The sequence below is a fragment of the Lepisosteus oculatus genome, chromosome 5 (genome assembly GCF_040954835.1).
Source record: "Lepisosteus oculatus isolate fLepOcu1 chromosome 5, fLepOcu1.hap2, whole genome shotgun sequence".
Taxonomy (NCBI): domain Eukaryota; kingdom Metazoa; phylum Chordata; class Actinopteri; order Semionotiformes; family Lepisosteidae; genus Lepisosteus; species Lepisosteus oculatus.
Window position 1 is genome coordinate 6435076 of NC_090700.1, and position 20647 is coordinate 6455722.

Here is a 20647-nt window from a genome sequence, read left to right on the forward strand (position 1 = left end):
TGTACATTTTCAGTACGCTGTCGATCTTACATTTCTTATCATAACCGACACACAAACGTTAATGTGCATGAATGTAAGGAAGAGTATGAAGGGCTTTAAATTTGATGTGTTTTTTACTTTCCAGGTTTATTTTTATAGGAGTATGGCAGGCTGTCCCAGACGGGGTCCTAGTGTTTTGGCGTCGATTAATCATGGCGGAATCGAAGGGGTGTGAGGGATCCGAAATGGAATTTCAATAAAAAACAAAAAATACTTTAAATTAATGGATGAAAAATTGATTATCGAAAGAAAGTACAATGAACACAGTCGTCTGCCGGCCGGGATTATAACTAAGACCCTGTTTTCTTTTCTACAGTGAATGGTAATTGGTTCTTGTTTGAGAACAATTTTTGTTTGCTTTATCTGTTTATATAGAAGAGATTTCTGTTTCTTCGTCAGAAGGCTGGCCTTAAAGATATATTTAGACAACGTAAAGTGGAGACTAGTATATTCTCTGACCGGGGTGTATGGGGGGAAAAAAATCTGTATTTCGATGTCTTTGGAGAGTTTTTCTTCAGTGGGTCCGTTATGTTAGCGTTCCGTCCAGCAATCCAGTTGGTTTCGAATCCAAGCACTTGTCCTGTACGTAACCGTAACCGCACAGAAAACCAACGTTTAGAGAATCGTTTAGGATCGGAAGGCATTACATTGTTTTGGGGGGGTGGAAGACATGGAGCAAGGTTTTTTTTTTCAAAAAAAAAAAGCAAACGATTGCTGTGTTAAACGCCCGGATCATCTGAGAACGCAACAATCAGACTATTCGATGCGTAAAATGTACTGTATTGTATGTTTAATCGTTTATTTTATAACTCTTAAACAGCCTTAGAGCTCCGAATCGGGCTGCTTTGAAAATGCACGGCACTTAACGCCTGCGCGCTGCCATTCGGAGGCTGGCTGCTGTGAATCTCATTGCGCCTGCAGCGTCTGCGTAATTCTGGTGGGCAGAATCAGAGGGCAGTAGCTAGCGCAATGATTATGGAGGACGGATTTGCGCTCCATTAAGTTTTTTTTTTGTTGATGCAGTTAGTTTTTAGACAATATAGAGATGTGTCTTTTAAAAGGCGTCTTTTAAAAACTCAATAAATCCTAATTTCAAATACGACCGAACTTAACTCTGAAGCAGCTGAAATAACACAGTTATCATACAGGAAACAGTAGGTCTCCGAATTCATTCGAGGCGCCACCATGAGCAGTAAAGGAGGTGGAAAATTCAAGTTTCCTGTTTGATTTTTTTTGTCTTATCATAGTTTCATCTTTTCAGTTGGAGATGAGAAACTTAAAGGTGCAAAGCATGAGAAAAAAAATCTGTTGCCAAATAGAAGTTTGAATTCAAAATTCATGATCTTGAATGATATTTCATTCTACACATATGACTGCACTGAGCTCTGAAACCATCCAGGATAATAATCCATTAAAAGGGAATAGAATAACTATTTGCATTCATCTAGTTTTTTTTTATCTTAAAACAAAGCGTTTAGTTCACTCATCCTCTCACATGCAGAGAGCAACAGGGTGATATGTGGCAGTCATACACCAGCAGCCCCAATACATAGCAGATCTGGTACAGGAAGAATTTACTTCACCAGTTGGATTAAGGGGGCAAGGGTTTATGGAGGACTGATTGTGCAAGCCCAGGATGGAATTTCTCCAGGACAAATAGCCTTCCCAAAAGAAACACCACTATCTCATTGCTACATCTTCCCATAGAAGCTCTTAAAAAGCCATATTTAGAACCCAGCACAGCAAAACTTTAAGTCCAGTGATTTTGTTCTCATGATACCACAGTTGTTGTATTTTGAGTAAGGTTAACATTTTTATTAATGGGTGCTTTTATTGTTAACAAGTTCTTTTTATCATGCTGCATGTCAAGCTCATGACCAGGAAGGTGTGAAAGCTGTGCCGGCTGAAATGTGCTTTTTGTCTTGGGCAGTTCATGATCCAGCAGGAGAGGCCCCAGCCAGCAGCAGCCATGCCTGTTGTGTGGCCCACCCTCCTGGACCTCAACAGGGACGAGTGCAAGAGGATTCTCCGCAAACTCGGTGAGCCTTGCCTCCCAGTAGCTGATCAGATGGGAGTGGAGAAGTGGGTGGGGGGTTTGGGCTTGCTTGTAACTGGGAAGATTTCATGGTACTTCACTCCGATGGCAACAGCTAGATAACTGGATACACATTTTAGGGTACTTTATATAAAGATCTTAGCCAATCCTTGTAATTTAAACACAAAATCTTGAGTATGATGCAAATGTACACAGTATATCGCGTCACTAGTCGCGTATCCTTTTTGTTGTGATTTTTAAATAAACTAGTTAGGCCTTTAGTAAGGTACAATTACCAATTCCGTTTTTCAATGCTTTTATTTTGTATATTGGAATATTGTAAAGCATCTTGTCGATTGTATTTAGCAGTTTAAAATTCTAATTTCGTAAGTACTATATTTTGGGCTACTTTAAAATGATTTGAGTAAGATTTAAAGTGTTTCACAAGCGTACAGTGCGTTTTCTTGCTGAGTTAACTGCAGTGACTGTGAGGATGGTCTGGGTGTTTCAGAGCTCGAGGCATATGCTGGGGTCATCAGTGCACTGAGAGCTCAAGGGGATCTGACTAAGGACAAGAAGGATCTTTTGGGAGAACTTACTAAAGTCCTCAGGTAACTTGGAAGTCCGCTCAGTTTGCCTGCCTCTTTCCTAATGAACTAGAACTGTTTTTCAAGTTTGTTGTCCAGTTTGGTTTGGCCTCATAAAAAGAAATATCACTGTGTAATGTCAAAGAAAGCACCCAGCACATGAGACATTGAATTCTAGATTTGTATAAAACAAAGTTTTGTCCAATAGGCATGATGTATTTCTAAGTCCTGTCTTTTTGCTTTGTCCATGTGATGATCTACAAACTGACCTAAAATGATATTGCTTTTTTCATTCTCAGCATTTCAACTGAGCGCCACCGTGCCGAAGTTCGCAGGGCTGTGAATGATGAAAGGTTAACTACGATTGCTTATCAGTAAGCTATGAAGAATTTGTTTCTCTCTTATACTGATCATCCTGTGTGCATACATTTTCATGACTTTACACGGCACCTTCTAACACAGGAGAAGAATAAATACTAGATGAGCAAAAGGTCTGCTAAGGGCAATTTTGCATGTATTTCACAATTCAGAAATCTCAGTGCACAGTAATCTGTAAGTTGGTCAACAGTAGCAAGTGATAACTTTTATGTGTGTTGAGTACATTTACTAAAAATTAGCCTTAGTGTGAGTGTGTGCATGTTCGTGTCTGTGTGTGATGGACTAGCATCCCGACCAAGCTGTATCCCTTTGCTTGCTGGGATAGGCTCAGCCATGAGTCACATGACCCTGTACTGGATAAAGCTGATAAAGAGATGAATGGATGAATAACCTTTTGTAAAAACAGAGACTTGTTCGAAATAATTGGAACGCTGGTTTGGGAGCAACGAAGAGGTGGCGTACACAAGTCTAGGTCAATAATGCTGCCCTCGTATAAAGATAGTTCAGGTGGGTAGCTGCATCAGCATGCGTAGGCTGCAAAGGAACAAGTAATAGGTTTATTCCATGCTGAAAAAAAGAAGAAAGAGAACACAACGTTTCGGCCGTGGAGCCTTTTTCAGCATGGAATAAACCTATTACTTGTTCCCTCGTATAAAGATGTTGTTCATCGAGTATTGGCGTTGCATTGTCCTCTCCTAGCATGTCGGGGCCCAACAGCTCTTCAGAGTGGTCTATCGAGGGCCGCCGGCTGGTCCCCCTGATGCCCAGATTGGTCCCGCAGACGGCATTCACGGTCACGGCCAACGCGGTGGCCAACACAGTGGCCCACCAGAACGCCTCGCTCCTGCTGCCTTCGGAAACCGGCAACAAGGAAGGTCAGCGCGCGCTTTCGGCGTCCCCCGCGGGGGGGAGCAGGAGGCCGGGGGTCTGGGGAGAAACGGGCCCGCGGAATGACCGGCGTCTGTCTTTGCAGTGGTCGTCTGCTACTCCTACACCAGCACCACCTCCACTCCCACCACCGCCACCGTGCCCAGCGGCAGTGCCGCCGCCTCCGCCATCAAGTCGCCGCGCCCCGCCAGCCCGGCCTCCAACGTGGTGGTGCTGCCCAGCGGGAGCACCGTCTACGTAAAGAGTGAGTCGGGCCCTCGCTCCGCGCCGCGCCACGCCCCTCCCGGACTGTGAAACTGCCCGGAGCCAGACTGTGTTTTGGCTTAAAATTTAAGTAAAATTCGGATAATGTTTGCTTCTGCCTTCAAATTTTGAGTCTGAAACAGCTGTTAAGCTGCTGCTCTTGAGTGGTGATTTTTCAACTGCACGTTGAATATATTGCAAAACGTTCCATTTGTTAATGTTGTCCGGACTTGCTTGGTAATGCCACTTATTATCTATAGAGTTGCACAAGCCTGAGCATTCATTCTGTTTTACACAGTATTAATTAAAATGTATCTTTGTTTTCTTTGATTGTATTTCTAACATACCTTTCAAAAGTAGTCAACTTAAGAGAATTGGTTTTCCTCTGTATGTCTCACTCTCACCACTAGATGTCACTGTAATGTTTGTTTCCTCAGCTGCCATTGTCATTGTTGAATATGTTTTTTCCTCTCTCGCTCTGCCTGAAGCTGAGAAACCAGCCCGCCCTCTCTCCCCAGGTGTGAGCTGCTCAGATGAGGACGAGAAACCGCGGAAAAGGCGGCGCACTAACTCTTCCAGCTCCTCCCCCGTGGTGCTGAAGGAGGTCCCCAAAGCGAGCACCCCGATTTCCAAAACTATCACCGTGCCGGTCAGCGGCAGTCCTAAAATGAGCAACATCATGCAAAGCATCGCCAACTCTCTTCCTCCCCACATGTCTCCTGTCAAAATCACTTTCACCAAGCCCACCACCCAGACCACCAACACCACCACGCAGAAGGTATAAGAGAGTTTGTTTACTGGAGGAAAATTCATAGTCCCAGTAACACGTTTGCTGCAGAATCCCGGGTATAATTTTAGTAGAGCCTTATTTTTAAGAACTTTTAGTACTCAGATTATCTTTGAAACTTTTATGCCTTTTCCATTGTAATATGCTGTGCTGAGCAGCATCAGGATAGACCTTTCAGACTGCAGGGCTGGTAATTCATCTTTGGGTTTGCTATAGTTCCGTTAAGTTCTGTTTCTTTGACTGCAAAATTAAGCCATTTGCCTGATCCTCATTTAAACAGATTGTCAGTCTGTTATGCAGAAATGCAAAAATGTTGAAAGACTGGTTTAGCTCTTCAACGTGTCCGTCCTCAACACATAATATATTTGGCTTCATCATATAGTAGAATTAACCCTTTAACTTTGCAGTTGTCATAACTCCACCCTCACCTTCTGTTAACAGGTAATAATTGTGACAACTTCTCCGAGCTCTACTTTCGTGCCCAACATCCTTTCTAAGTCCCACAACTACGCAGCGGTCACAAAGCTCGTGACCACATCTGTACTGACCTCCTCCAGCCAGAAACAGCCAATGGTCATCACCGCCAGCTCAGCCCCTTCTCCTACGCCCAGCACGGTGGCTGTGACAACTGTGGTGTCCTCTACGCCCTCTGTTGTCATGTCAACTATAGCACAAGGTTAGACACGGACCCCACAGGGCATGGTAATACAGGCCTCATTACCGAGAAGATCATTGCAGAAGATGTAACTATTGAATTGCTTCAGTCAACAAAGTTGCACTCATTTCTTTTCACTATGTTACTGTAGTGACAAATTATAGCAAGTAGAGATATTTTAATCGTGATAATGTACTATGAAAGGTGTCATATAAAGTAATGGTGGTCATTATTATTAACCACAGTTGGATCATTACAATTAAGATTTAATTTACTGTTAAATTTTAGTTTTAGGCTTAACTGGCATTATAGATTTAACTGTATGTGTAGAATTGCCCCCCTAATCTTTTTGGTCTTTATGTGTGCTGAAAAGATTACCTCTTTGCTTCATGTTCTATACTGTCATTATTCCTTAACATTGTAGTTTTATCTGAGAACATTTGGCAGTTTATATTTTAGTTTAACGTTGTTTAAAAATCATGCTTTCTTTGTTTAACCACGTGCGAGAAACCATGCATGTATTTTAAGCATTACAATCAACAATGTCCCCTTCCTGTAGTTTGTTTTGGCAAGGGCAGTTGGTTCTGCAACTGGCTGTTTATTTGTGACCCTGTGCCTGTTGTCTTAGGTGCCTCTTCTGCTGCTGTTAAAGTGGCCTCAGCGAGACTCCCCTCTCCCAAGACTATGATGGGCTCGCCCACTCAGATTCTGGCGCAGTTCCCCAAACAGCACCAGCAATCCCCCAAACAGCTGCAGCAGGGCACCCCGGCCCCAACATCTCTGAGCACCCCGCAGGCTACCCAGACCCCTCCTGCCACAAAGCCCACCATCCAGATCAAGCAGGAGTCAGGTGAGCATTGGCTGGAATGGAGAGGCCTGGGTTTGTTCCCAGCTCCGACTGGTTTTGAAATGGCTTAATATTTGTTTTATCGTGATTTATCAAGAGAAGGAAACTTGCAGCGGGCTTTTCTTTCACTTCACCTTGTTCCGCAACCTTTGTGTAGTTACTCCTGTATCTTTTTTTACAGTGTATTTGAATGTTGACCAGCCAGGCCATCACGCTGCTGTAAAAGTGTTTTATGTGGTGTAAACACGGACTTCAGTGTGGGTGTTGTAAGGTTTATAGTTTCTGAGGAATAACTGCAGATTCTTGTGGTTTCCCTAATGGACTTGTTAGTTGATAAGGTGCCGTTCGACCCCCTCTCCTCCAGGAGTGAAGATAATCACCCAGCAGATACAGCCCAGCAAAATCCTGCCCAAGCCAGCCACTGCTGCCCTGCCCAGCAGCAGCACTTCCCCCATCATGGTTGTGAGCAGCAACGGTGCAATCATGACAACCAAACTCGTTTCCACGCCAACAGGTACGGCCTGTTTCCCTGGAAATTAATTCTCCGTGGTGTAGTCAAGGTCAGAACAGAACACTTTTATGTGGAGTATGCAACAAAGGGAGATTTTTCCGCTTGGGATCATGTTGCTAATGTGGCCAGAATTCCTTACTGGAGTATGCAGAAAAAGGGAGGTCTCATATTTCCAGTTTTTGTTGTTTAGAAATACATTAACTTCTGCATAGAAACAATGTGTGTATTAAATTGTATTGATATTGCCATGTAAGCATCTTATTTGATTATTGTCCAGGTTTTAAATGACAAATTTATGAGAACACACTGCACAGGAACCACTCTTACTGTAAAAGACGAAGTTTTGAATCAAAGATTTGTTGTCTGAGGCAGACTGAGACATGGAGAGGCTTGTGCTTAAAGTGAAAGGTTTGCAAGTGTTTCAGCTTTAATTATGAGCAACAGCCAAGAAACCTGGGATTTTTTAAAGCAATTTTTAGCAAAGTCAGAAATGCATTTTTCTGAGTGTTGGATTGATAATTACCTGTGCTCCGCTATGAAGGGAAGCAGGCCTCACTGGCTGTGTGTGCGCGCGCAGGTACCCAGGCCACCTACTCTCGCCCGACAGTGAGCCCCGCCATCGGCGCCCGCATGGCCGCATCTCCCGGGGGCACCACCTACGTCAAGACCACCAGCGGCAGCATCATCACAGTGGTGCCCAAATCGCTGGCCACCCTGGGCGGGAAGATCATCACCAGCAATATCGTTTCTGGTGAGGAGCCGAAACGCTTGGAGTGAATTCTCCTTCAAGGACTGAAATGCCACAGACCTGCGGTCGCTCGTGCCAGCTGGGATTTTATTTGTGTGCTCCATTTCATTGCTTCTGTACGCTGTGGGCGAGATACAGCTCAATATTAACTGAGATGATGGAAGTATATTGATGGCTGGTCTGTTGAAACTATTAAGTGCGATATGGCGCGTAATTCTTCTTTTCCTGCTCAGTCTTTGCACAGTAACAAGTTTCCTCTTATTCTTTCAACCTAGGTACAACTACGAAGATAACCACTATTCCTATGACATCCAAGCCTAACGTCATAGTGGTGCAGAAGACCACGGGGAAAGGAACGATTCAGGGGCTTCCAGGCAAAAATGTTGTCACGACATTGTTAAATGCAGGAGTAAGAAAAACACAATCATTTCACAAGATAAGTGACTAGAAACCAAAAGAGCCCTTTAGGTTATGAGTCCCAGGTTATCGTGTATGTAGTCTGAAGCATTGGAAATTGTCCAAACACTGTTTAAAATGGTTTTTATTAACACCAAAGGTTTCAGCCACTAGAATTAATTTAAAGCACCATAAGGTATAATATTCAAGAAGGTAGCTGTGCCAGCATGCTTAGGCTGCGAAGGAACAGGTAAAGGTTTATTCCATCCTGAAAGGAAAAGAAAGGAGACACAATGTTTCAGCTGTGGGGCCTCCTTCAAGTGGATCTCTTTTCTTCTCCTTTCAGCATGGAATAAACTATTACCTGTTCCTTTGTAATGTATAATGTGTGCATTTGAAGTCCTATTGCTGTATCCTGGGTGTTGGATTAGCTTTATTTAGTGTTTACCACACGGACTTGAAGGGCAGATGATGTGCATTAAGCATAGCAGAAACAATTCTGCAGATTTCTATTTACCTTTATCTGTCCTTTCGTTAAATGATGTCCGCAAAGGTTTATTTTACTGTCAATTTTATTGCCAGATCAAATGCTTACATGAAACGGAGTATTTAAGTTGTCTGAGCTTTGCCTCTTCCTTTACAGGGAGAAAAGACTCTGCAGGCAGTTCCAGCTGGTGCAAAGCCAGCGATCATCACAGCCTCTCGCCCCATCACCAAGATGATAGTTACTCAGCCCAAAGGCATGGGATCTGGGGTGCAGCCGGCCACTACCACCAAGATCATACCCACCAAGATTGTCTATGGGCAGCAAGGGAAAACACAGGTCAGCACTTTAACGCAGCTATGCAACCTGACACCGCACCAAACAGGAAGTGTTTACATTATCTGCACTGAAACAAACCATCTGCAAGCCTGATTGCAGGATGTAAGAGTCGTGTTGATTTTTCTTTGCTAACGTTCCCGAGTTTCGGGATCCCTGCCAGAATCTAAAAGGGAAAAAGCCAAACAAAGCAAAATGCATTGTGGGTCCGGGTATAACCCCGTGCACGGTGCTGTCTATGCAGGTGCTGATCAAGCCGAAGCCCATGGCATTCCAGGCCACAGTGGTGAGCGAGCAGGCCCGACAGCTCGTGAGCGAGACGTTGCAGCAAGTGTCCCGCGTGACAGATGCAGGGCATGCCTCCGCCCAGGAGGGGGCGCTCAAGGAGGAGCCTCCGAGCTACACAGAGAGCAGCTCCTCTTCATCAGAGTCCTCCCACACTTCACAAGGTAGGACATCCCATCCTGGAGATCCCCTGGAGATCGTCGCTCCCCACTTCTCCCACCTCGTGTCCAGAGAGTCACGTAACATGGAGATCTCGTGCACGTCGCCACATAACTCATAAGCTTTCCTGCTAGGGGCTCCCTGGTGACGGCTGGCTTCCAGAAATTAAGAAATTCCTCTTCATTTCCCCAGAAGGTCTTTGGGGAAAATAAAATCATCTCACAGATGGAAGGGAATCCTCCCTTTCCCAGATGCAGGCAGGGAAAACATTTCCCATGTTTTTTTCCCTGCATAGAATAATAGTTGAAATTGTAGTGCCAGATTAGTCCACTAACGCCCTGATTAAATGTGAAAATAACATAAATTGCATATCAAAACATAACTAAAACATTCATCTTCAAAGTGTCTTAACTTAAACAATAAATCAATAAATGATCACATCAGTAATTATGGCTAATAATGGTGAACTGCTGTCCTTTTCCCCTAAAGATCTAGTGAAGAGGGAACAGTTGTTAACTCCAGTGCAAGTGTAATTATGTTATTGTGATCAAGTAGCAAAAGCATGGAGCACTGTCCATATTATACTTTTGCATGCTGTTTTTCAGATTCCCAACCTATAGTTCATGTAATTACCTCTAGAGGTCAGGAGTGGACAGAGCATGAAGTTGCTGTAGAATCCAGTCCCACTATTATTTACCAAGATGTAACTGGGGAGTCCCAGTCCGCTACTTCCACTATTAAGGCTTTGCTGGAGCTGCAGCAGACTACAGGTGGGTATTACCTCAGGGATGGTGTCTTATGCTGGTTTTCCCTTACGTCACAGTTTTTCCAAAGGCGAGATCGTGGCTTTTCCTTTGTAATCCTTTGATTGCACGGCATCATCAAATTTAGGGATGGAGTTAGGCAACATTTAAATCCATCCTGACTAGCCCATGTAAAGACTATACAATGTATAAGTTTCCAAATCGATGTCTGGTTTGTTTACTTTTACTGTGAAAATGGGTGAAGGAATAGGTAAGCCTCCCATATTGCAGCTGTTGATTCCTCAGGATCCTTCAAGCAAAGACTGGACAAAGTAACTGCAGTGATTGGCTAATGGAAGCTCACTAAGCAGGTGGTGTGCTCATTTGAAAATTGTTATATTTTTTTGTGTGCATATTTTTCTGGCAGTTTAAAGATCATCCCGTTCAGCGGCTCTTCCAAAAGGTTTAGGGTCGGCCACTTCTTTGATTTAGCCATGTGTGCAGAGCTCACGTTTATGACTTATTTTGGGCTTTTTTTTTTGTATGCAGTCAAAGAAAAGGTGGAGTCTAAGCCGCGACAGCACACGATTGACTTAAGTCAGATGGCTGTGCCAATCCAGATGGCTCAGGAGAAGAGGCAGCCCTCCGAGAGTCCCGTAATCGCTGCAGTGGAGCCTGATGTGGTTACAGAGTACATCGCTGCTGGTATGTCACCCAGCCAGAGGAATGCACTTTCTCTTGCATTAGCAGAGCTGTGCTCTTGAGCCTTATCAGCAGATGGTATACTCTTGATGAGCTGTTTTTTCACTTCTTTGTTTCACTTGAACTATTTTCACAAAAGCCATATTGTACTTTGGGATCAGCGCACACCAGCTACCTGAGCCAAAGAAAAATGCTTTCAGCAATATGTTGTGCTAGATCATATATACTTAGGCTTAGAGACCATAATAATAATAATAATAATAATAATAATAATAAAAAACTTTATTTTATATAGCGCCTTTAAAGGTGGCTTCTCAAAGCGCTTTACAGGATGACAATAACAATTAATAAGAAGAATAAACCAAGGTCTGGATCCTAATGTTTCTAAGAATATCTACCCCTGGTGTAGGATATTAGTACAGAATACTGATTATTTGCAGTGTGATCACGACCCCTCGTGGGTCTCATGGGCACAGATTCCCATGGTCCCTTTCAAAACCTCTCTTTGGCTGGGCAGTTGTGTGTGGTTTCAGAAAAAAAAGTTACTAGTAAAGCTACAGAGATGGCGAGGCTTCAGTTAAGATGGTGTTTTTCTTTTGTTGTGAAGTGCTTGAATGATCCTCATAAAACCCTGTATTAGGAAACTGAAAGCACTGGCAGTGTTGTTATCAGTTTGCAGATTTTTTTTTCCTAACCAGCAAAAGGAAACCAAAAACAAAGTGCATGCCGTGACAAGTCGAGCTGTGAGCTGGTCTTCTCAGAAGAGCTTGCGTTACACCAAATGGCAATGTCGCTAAGTGATTCAAGTCGATCGCTAGAATAGAATATTAACACATCACCTGGAGACAAAATGCACTAATTTGTCCTTCAGTGAAGATTGAATTTTATTTTGAAAAAAGGGGGCTGTAATTCATAACTGTTGCTCATAGGCAGAGAAGTGACCCTGTCACAAAGCAGTTGAAGCGGTTGTTCAAATCTCCCCAAAATAACGCCAAACACTCTTTTTTCAGATTTTAGATTGGTGGAAATTTCCGTAATTTTGAAGTGTGCTTCTTCAATAAATAATATAGACGCATAAATAATTTCCCTAAGGAGAGATATTTGTGACCCCACAGAACCTAGTTACTGGTGTATCTCTTTCACGGGAAAGCGTACATATAGTGGAAGTCATAAACCTACGGAAATTGCATTTTAAAAGTGTAAAGATTGCCCTTCAGACCCGTAGATATCCTGAGAGTCCCGCGAGACATTTCCTTCAGTGATGAAGGAGGTGTGGTGTGAAGCAGAAGCTGAAACCGGGGCGCAGGGAGGTTTAACCTGGCGCCCTCTCAGGCAGCGTGTTCTTTCTCTTTCAAGGCAAACCGAGCAAAGCTGGAGTGTCCTTGGCCGGGCCAGGCGGCGGGGACCTGGCCCTGAGCTCCCTGCTGTCCTCCAGCCAGCCGCCCAGAGCCCAGCAGCAGGGGGCGCCCTCGCAGCCAGCGGGGCCGACCCCCGTGGTGGTGAAGCCCCTCCCGTCGGCCTCCCCGGTCACCGTGACGCGCATCGTGCAGCAGGTAAGCTCCGTAGGGACTCGCGTGGGCCTGCGTGGGGGCTGGATCTCCTTCTTGCTCAGCGGCGAAGCGTGGCCCTGTGCTGCTCCCGTCTGCGTCGCTCAGCCACTGACCGCAGTTTCAGCTGAGGGTGCTCCGTGTCTCATGTGGGCTCCTTCCACGGCCCCGCCCCATCACGCACTTTAGGCATCGTAAAAGGAAAAACAACTCGGGAGTTGTCGGAATTTGTTCGAAGGATTGCAGAAGAAAACATATTCGTGCTGAGCTATTCGCTTGTCAGAAGCAGCCACTGAGATCAAGAGAGTCAAACTGGAAAGGAGACACAATGGATTAAGCAGAAGGCTGTCTTCCCTTTGGAGATTCTTGGATCAGTTTACTGCTACAGCATCCCCAGAGCTCTCCAGAAACACCATGAAACTAACACTCTTATTTTAATTCTCACAAATCTTCTTTAATCCTTGCCTTTTATTTGCAAAGTTAAAACACAAAGTTAAAACTGAATACTACAAAGCTAATGCCACCCTATGAATTCATTTAAAATCATTGTTGGACGGGTATCCACTGGTGTACCTGGTTTGTTTTACTGTGCATTAAAAGTGATCTTTTAACTTGGCAAATGCAAAGCTGTCAGAGTTGTACAAATAGAAATCATTCCCTAGTGGGAGTTTCCTTGGACACCTCCTTATGTTAAAACAGAGGACTGAGTTGTAGCAGTGACACAGTATGAACCAAGAGTCCACATGCTTTAGTTTTCATGGATTGTCATGTAGCTCCTTTTGTTGTATTACAAATGTCGTTAATCTCTAAATTGAGGTGAACTCTTTTGTAGATGTACGATAGTGCTAAATTGCCCACTTTTCTTGCACACTTTATGTCCTTAACTACTAGTAGCACTGATCATGTTTTCCACCCCTGTACGCAGTTGACATATAGGAGGGGAAACCTCTCCACTTCACTTGCGCCCCTGAAGTGCAGCCCCTTCCTGAGTGACATTTCTTGCCAGCTGCCCCACTCCCCAGCTCAGGCTGGGAACTGGAATTTGCTTCACCAGTCGAGTAAAGGAAGAAATTTGTGGGCCAGATAGGCAATCACTTAGTATTCAGGACCTCGATGTAATGTCTCTTCAGGAGCATGGCTACTCCTACAGCACAGCGTCCCCTGTCACCACCCTCGAGCATTAGGGAAGATCGCCTCCTACTGGTCTGCCACCTTATGGCAGCAATTTGGTTTTCCAGTCACTGCAAACCAGTCCCAACTTTCCTAGGCTTCTAAGGTATGATAGATCAAACTAGAAGGTTTCGCTTTGTGCAACTAACATCTGTATTCTGATTCCTGCTGTGTGGTAGGCTGTGGTGAGCCAAATGACACACGGCAAGCAGGCGGAGGAGCTGGCAGTGGAGGAGGGGGAGCTAGAGGGGGACACTCTGGACCCGCAAACTGGCTTGTTCTACAGGTCCTCTCAGCCTGCAGCCCAACAGCAGCAGCAGCAGCAGCAGCAGCAGCTAAAGCAAGCCTCACAGCAGCAGGAGCAGGGTAGACACTTACCCCACCCCACTCAGCAGCAGTTGCAGAGCAAACCTGGCAGTGCTGGCAACCAGACAGTCGGTCAGCCCTCCTCTCCCAAGCAAAAGGTACTTGGACTGTTCCAACAGGAGCAGCAGCAAAAGCCAGCAGCCCAACAACAACAACAACAACAACAACACCAGCAACAGCAGCAGCAGCAGCAGCAGCAGCACGTGGTGTTGAAGGAGAGGCCCGTCTCTGGGCCAGGGACCCAGCCCTCGCAGACTGTGGTGCAGGTGATCGCCGTGAAGCCACCTCACACTCCTCAGCTCCCCAAACTGCAGCAGGCTCCCACCACCCAAAACCGGCCCCTCCACACCCAGCTTTCCCAGCCCCCACCCCTGCAGGCCCACCACCCCGTGGTGTCGGAGAAACATCCTCCGAGCCAGGTGAGTAGCTCCATTCGGATCTGCGGGGAATCGCCCGTCGTATTCAGTCCAAGGAGGCTGACAATTAACAGAGCAAAAACCTTTACCGAGCCTCCCGGCGCTCTGGAATAGAGGCAGTCACGATGAATTATTTAGGTGGCAGAACCTGGTGGATTTTGGCAGATGGATGTAAAGTAGTTTCATTAGATAGTATAAAAATGCTGTTGCCCACTGTGAGGAACTGGTTCCCGTTACTGAGAGGTTTCCTCTGTCCCTCAAGGTGCAGCAGCCCATCATCACTCAAGGAGCCACTGTAACGAAGATCACCTTCGGGAGTCACCAGGCCCCCGCGGTCTCCAAACCCGGCAGCGGAGAGGCGGTGGCCAAGCAGGCGCCGGCGCCGGGGCTGGGCTCGGGGCCAGGGCAGGCGCCGGAGAAATCGTCCGTATCGGACATCTTGAAGATCTCGATGATGGAGGCTCGGATCGATCCGAGCGTGGAGCCCATGGTGCTGGACTCCTCCAGCGATGGCAGCCCCTTTGGCAAAGGCGTGGGGGGGTCGCAGGGCGCGGTCCCGGGGCAGCTGATCAGCAGCTCGGCCGCCGCGCTCCTCCACTCCGGCCATTCAAAGCAGCTGCAGCACGGCCCGTTCTCTCGCATTCAGAGCCTGGCTGGGCAGAAGAGCAAGGACGTGGATGTGATACAGGTAGAAGAATTGCTTGTCCTTAACCTTCTCCAATGAGTTCCTTCTTCCTGCTAATTGTCCCCCCTCCCCCTCTCAGTGAGTGAGTCACCCCCACTTTAACTTCAATAACAAACCACTATTATTTGGTGGCTGCAAATGTATTGAGTTATATACTGAGTCATCATTTGATTCAGTATTGGATAGGAGAAGCGTTACACAGATACGAGCAGTAGAACAGGATATTCCCTCGTTTCTGTTATGAGAATCTTCGTGATCAGGTCCGAATTAGTCACTGTTACCCTTAAGGCTTCTTTAAGGTTCCATGCTTGCAAAGATGAGTTTACAGAAAATGAAGTGTCATGTGAAGTTGTGGTTAGGGCTCCATGGCCATATTCCTAAAGTACTTAGGTGAGGGCTCTGGGGTCGGATTTGTAAACTCTTACTTGAGTAACTGCATTTTAAGTGGAAAACAACTGAAGTGGGGGCACTCAGATAATTTCGTACTTTTCTTAGCAAGGTCCATTGTTCTCATCTTAACATTCAGAATTCAAGGAGGTATCTTTAGATTGGTTTATTTGTGAGCAAATACTGTTAGACTTGGACTGCACAATAACGTTGGGCAATTCTAACTTTAATAAGCAGCTTTGAAACTTGTTTGGATTTAATTTCCCTGTTTCATATCAGACTATGTTTGCATTACTCAATTTCTGTAAATATCTAGCTTGATATTTTTATTTTGGTGTGATTTCTTTGCCTATTTTGCTCACAGAGAAGAACAGCAGTATAGTACTACCTATAGTAACCATATGTTTATGATAAATAGTTGTTAGTCTCAGAAAAAGCCAGTGTTGCTGCTCTGATTCATTCATTAATTAGACCATCACCATTTCTGCTTTTTTGTGTTGTTTTTTTTGTATTATTTGTCAGATTGTTGCTTCCTTGGTTGAGTAAACCTTGGATTGGTTTATACGGGCATTCTTCAGATTTTTCCAGTTTGGGACTGGGAAGTTACAGGAAGCTAAGCTGAGTAATGCCTTCTACTCCTTCGGGCTTCCAGGTTATCCCGCAGTATTCCATAACGCCCGATTCCAGCCAGTCCAATGTGGTGGTGGAGCCCAGCGGTTTCCTGGAGATTACCAACTACACCAGCCAGCGGCTGGACGAGGAGACCGTCATGGAGCAGGAAGTGGACAGCAGCAACGACGAGGGGGCGGAAGTCAGCCCGCTGGAGGGCTGTGCCGACCAATCGCAATGACCCACTGTCGCCAAGGGGAGGAGCAAGTCCGAGACCGAGCCGGAGTGGTGCACGCGGTTTTAAACCTTCTAGTTTTGTTTTGTTTTTTAAGGGCCACACGTTCCCAATAACGTCTGCTGACACAGAGAAGAACAACAACAACAAAAACTTACACGCTAAAAGCAACACTGCCGGAAAGGGACAACAGGGGCCAAAGCGAACTCTTGAAACTGCTCATCTGGGAGAGACGACCGCAATACTTGGGTGTTGCAGATCAAAGGAGTGGTGAATCCTGAGGAACCACATCAGTGAAAGCAAAGCAGAATAGACAAAAAAGTAGCATTTTCCTCCTTTCATTTTTTTAACACATGTAAATAGTAAAAGCACATTTTATGTCTTGTGTACATGATACTAAACTTAAAACAGAAAAATACAGCCAGGAGGTATCTGTGAAGTTTCAGGGTTTTTTTTTTGCATTTGAGAAAGTACTGTCTCCCTGGACTGAACCTTAGCATTGTTTTTTGTAAACATCACAAGAATCTAGAGTGATCTGCAGACGATAGGGTTTTTAAAATCCTACGCAGCGGACACCTTTCGTTTTTGTATTTCCCTAAAATGCAAGCAAACCTTTTGTCATCGTATGGGGGGGAAAACACCAGGAAATGCCCTGCATTGTAACAGCATCCACAAGACTGCCTTCTGTTCTGCCTGTACATTGTTTCAAAAGATGACTTAAGCCAGAGAAGTAGCAGAAATTAGTTTTGTCAGGGGGAGGGGAGCTACCAAACCTTTTGACTTCTTTATCGCAGTGTACGTGGAGAAGGTTTTAAAAATCACCCTGAGTTATTAATAATTCTTTGCAGGATGTTTCATGAGCTTTTAGATTTGAGTGATAGCGCTTTGACTATTGAGGAAGAAGGAGCAGTATGTTTTCCATTACACTTGGAACATGCATTCTGTACAGAGAAGATGACATTCATAGGGACTCGGTGTTTGTAACTTTGGCTCAGTTGGCGCCATTTTTGAATCTTATGCCGATCATGTAGTTAAATCACTTTGTGATTTCTCCGTCACAAAATGAGTGAAATGTAAAAATTATATGTAGTAGTCTAAATGTTTAATTAAGCCCGTAAGCTTTAGCACTTTGAAAATAATATTCATTACTGTATTTTAATTTGCAGACAAAAAACATCCATTTGAGCTGCTTTTATTTCTCTGGTTAATTTAACTGGTTAAGTGATTACAATTTCTGAAATTGCAACATTTCCACAAAAAATAACCCAAAATGACAGCAGCATTGAGATTTCCATTTGTCAACTCTACCGGAATGCAGTATTACACCTGGTTTAGAGGGATAACAGGCACTGAAATAAATGAGGTCAAATTACTTTGGTGTTGGATGACATTAGTCCATAGTGTCACAGTTACAAAATAAAACAAAGAATTATAGTTTTCTTGGATAAAACCCTCATCACTTTTGTTCTTTGAAAGGAATAATGCACTCAGTTACACTCTCTACATTTGAGAGATGGTTGATGTAAAAATTGAGAGGTTTTAAAAGAAATAATTCTAGGCATATCTGGACGCGAAATACACTCTTCCTGTAAGAAAGTAGGGAAGTAAACCTGTACAGGTAGTAATATAAATGGAAGGAGATAATGAGATATGTAATATCTCCTAAGGTTTCTCTCACTCCAAGATACTTTATGACTATAAAATAAATACTTCCTCAGAATTAGGACAGCAGTAAGGACTTTAGTACTGTTTGTAAGTGTATTTTGAAGTTTTATGTTCATGCCAAACCAAGAAGACGGCCTTCAAAAATCCAACTTATGATTCATCATTTTAATATTTTGGGATGTAACTCCTGTTAATTATCCTGTTCTGCACGATTCAGAGTGTGTCGCATGCTGCTTTAAAGAAGCAGAATTGAACTCCCAATAAGTTATTTCAAGTGAGTTTGTGAATAATCTGACATTAATTTTCTTTTTGCAAATGTTGTTCTATTAAGAATGTGTATTTTCTTTTGGACAATTAAATCAGCCCAGTTAGTTTTCAGGATGCCTGCATCTTCCACATGGGGCCGGTACCAAGATACAGAGAAATTGCATATGCAGTAATTTTTAATGGATTTGCTGCAGTATCTGTTATCTCCATAATACCAATACATTTATTTCTTCTTACATTGATTATGATTTATATTACAAATAAAAAATATTTTTAATTCTTGGGTCACCTATCTTTGAACAGTTGAGACCAGTTTGATTATTAATACATTTTGACAGGACAGCAGTTTCTCAGTGTCAGGTTGACGATTGATTTGATTCAATGTACATTTCTCTTTGGCATTTCCATACTCGTTTGACAGAAATAAATCCTTTGAAGACATATAGGGTCTTTGAAGCAGATGTTTCACTAAAATCTCTCTCGGAGATAACATACCATGGATCATTTGGCCTTGGTTGCAATTATAACCCTGCCTGTGAATTTCTGTTATAAAGATGAAAGAATTAAATAATTCTGTACATTGAAATCCATGACAAGTCAAATCTCTTACATAAACATTCTCTGCTCAAATACTGCCATGCAGGAGAATTGCAATTTAATTGTTTTTCAATCGGCCTTTTTTAACTGGATGTCAACATATAAGTTATTGGATGATTCTTCTTTATTGCCTTGTAGCACAGATAGAAATGGACTGATGATTCTCAGTGAGTAGATATGAGCTTAATATATGGAAGGGGTGTCAGACTTTGCTTTAGCAGCTTGCTCTCTTAGGTACAAAAAAGCTTCCTTTTGTCTTCAAAGCCCCTAAAATTGACTCGCGGAAAAGAGTTGGTGTCAATGATTGCTATTGCTTTAGCCTTTTCAGAGGGTGCTTTTAGAAAGTTTCCCATGTGAATCTATCCCACAGGTTACCTGAGCGATTCCTATAATGCTGCATTAAATCCCTGGGACTTTCCTTTGGAGATTTTCTTATCCCTGCTATCAGCTTTGCATATCCCAATGGGAGCATGCAAAGACCAAGCAAGCGTGTGATCTGCCCTCTTTTCACACAGCCCATTTTCTCTTGCATTATCCTCTTCCACTCCAGGGGAGACGATAGCATCATAATTCATCTATTGGTAATAAATGCGTTACAGATGAAGATAAACTCTGAATCAATGGAGGGATTTTCATGACTGCATTTTCAGAAACGGAAGGGAAAAAAGAGATACCTGAAGACTTTGAAGTGTGTTTGTTTTCTGTCTTCCTAGAAGACTTGGCGCTTACTGTAAAATGTTCCACATGGCAAGACAAGTCTAACATCAGATGATGTATTCAGGAACTACTGTATGAAAAAACAAACGAGAATAATTTCACATTTTAGGATTACAATATTTTTTTAAATAGTTGTATGTAGCTGTAATCTCCTCAAATGCAATCCTACCCAAAGCCCTCATAAATCCTTTTCCTAAAGTCCTGACCTCCGGCTCTGCTCTCAGGACACTTAAATGAAGTTAACACTTCACTTGCATTCCTTGTTACTGCTCCATCTATCCAGTCTCCATCCTGGCCTGCGCAGTTGCTCCCTGGATCACTTCCCTGGGGGAAGTGAACTGCAGCAAGTATTGCAAATATCTACCAATAAACCACCGGAAAAGGTTAAGGTTTTAAGGTGTTGTCCAAGTTTCCCAAAATTCAGTTTTATATGTGACTTTGGTGGCCAACGTACAGCTGTTGTGCAATGGTGGTGTTGGGAAGGACTCGTCTTTACCTCACTGAAAGGTCTTTTATTTGGGTAGGACCCAGGCAGGAATTGAACCCAGGACAGTTGGAGCTGTGAGGCAGCAGAGTTATCTGCCTTTGACGGTAATGACAATTAGTCAAACATCAGAGTAGTAGTCAGGCTGGGGTTGTTTTACTTTCATTTTAACACAGACAAAAGGGCGATCATGCAAAATAAATTGTACCTGGAAAACCCCATGTTCAAATTTAGAATGCCCATGTCCTACTCTTTGTGCTCACTTTAATAGGCAAATAATCCACGTAACAGTTCTGCAAACACAAACCCTGCTATTGCATGTGAGGTCATCACAATTTGATTAGGCAATGTAAGGTAAATGCACACATTGTGGGTTAAACATCTGGATAATTGTATCACAGGTACGGGGGTGACAAATACATTACACAGTCTTTCTTAACCCTAATTCCAGACCCTTAATAACATTGCTTATGTTCTTAACTACAAATTTAGCAATCTCTGCCATAGGAATTTGCTACAGAAATTAATAAATTTAAAACGAGTTGTCATGCACATACTGTATTATATAGTGATTGGTGCTTGAGCACATTATTTCTCTTATACCTAAATAAGAGATATCATTATATCTATAGTAAATGATAAAACATTTTAACTGTTATCTCTAAGACAATCAGTTATC

At 43.6% G+C, this 20647-nt stretch overlaps 1 protein-coding gene across 4 annotated transcripts; it reads left to right on the plus strand.

Moving 5' to 3' along the window:
• The first annotated feature begins 166 nt into the window (after window positions 1-166).
• emsy (EMSY transcriptional repressor, BRCA2 interacting) lies at window positions 167-18450 on the plus strand. 4 transcript variants are annotated; one of them, XM_015341709.2, is made up of 20 exons: window positions 167-361; window positions 1970-2078; window positions 2586-2685; window positions 2961-3035; window positions 3739-3914; window positions 4013-4171; window positions 4659-4948; window positions 5399-5633; window positions 6241-6462; window positions 6824-6973; window positions 7548-7721; window positions 7994-8127; window positions 8758-8937; window positions 9179-9383; window positions 9984-10148; window positions 10671-10826; window positions 12180-12376; window positions 13720-14325; window positions 14585-15010; window positions 16047-18450. In XM_015341709.2, exons 1-20 carry the CDS (start codon window positions 359-361, stop codon window positions 16242-16244), a joined length of 3960 nt encoding a protein of 1319 aa, XP_015197195.2. In that variant the 5' UTR covers window positions 167-358; the 3' UTR covers window positions 16245-18450. The 4 variants fall into 4 exon arrangements, with proteins under 4 accessions (XP_015197195.2, XP_015197197.2, XP_015197196.2 ...); XM_015341711.2 differs by having other exon boundaries at window positions 13720-14172; XM_015341710.2 differs by having other exon boundaries at window positions 4689-4948.
• Window positions 18451-20647: the final 2197 nt, after the last annotated feature.

Excerpts from the sequence above, each read along its gene's own strand:
- emsy (XM_015341709.2), top strand. Across the intron at positions 2,686-2,960 it reads GAACTTACTAAAGTCCTCAG|CATTTCAACTGAGCGCCACC; the intron begins GTAACTTGGAAG and ends TTTCATTCTCAG. Across the intron at positions 6,974-7,547 it reads ACTCGTTTCCACGCCAACAG|GTACCCAGGCCACCTACTCT; the intron begins GTACGGCCTGTT and ends GTGCGCGCGCAG.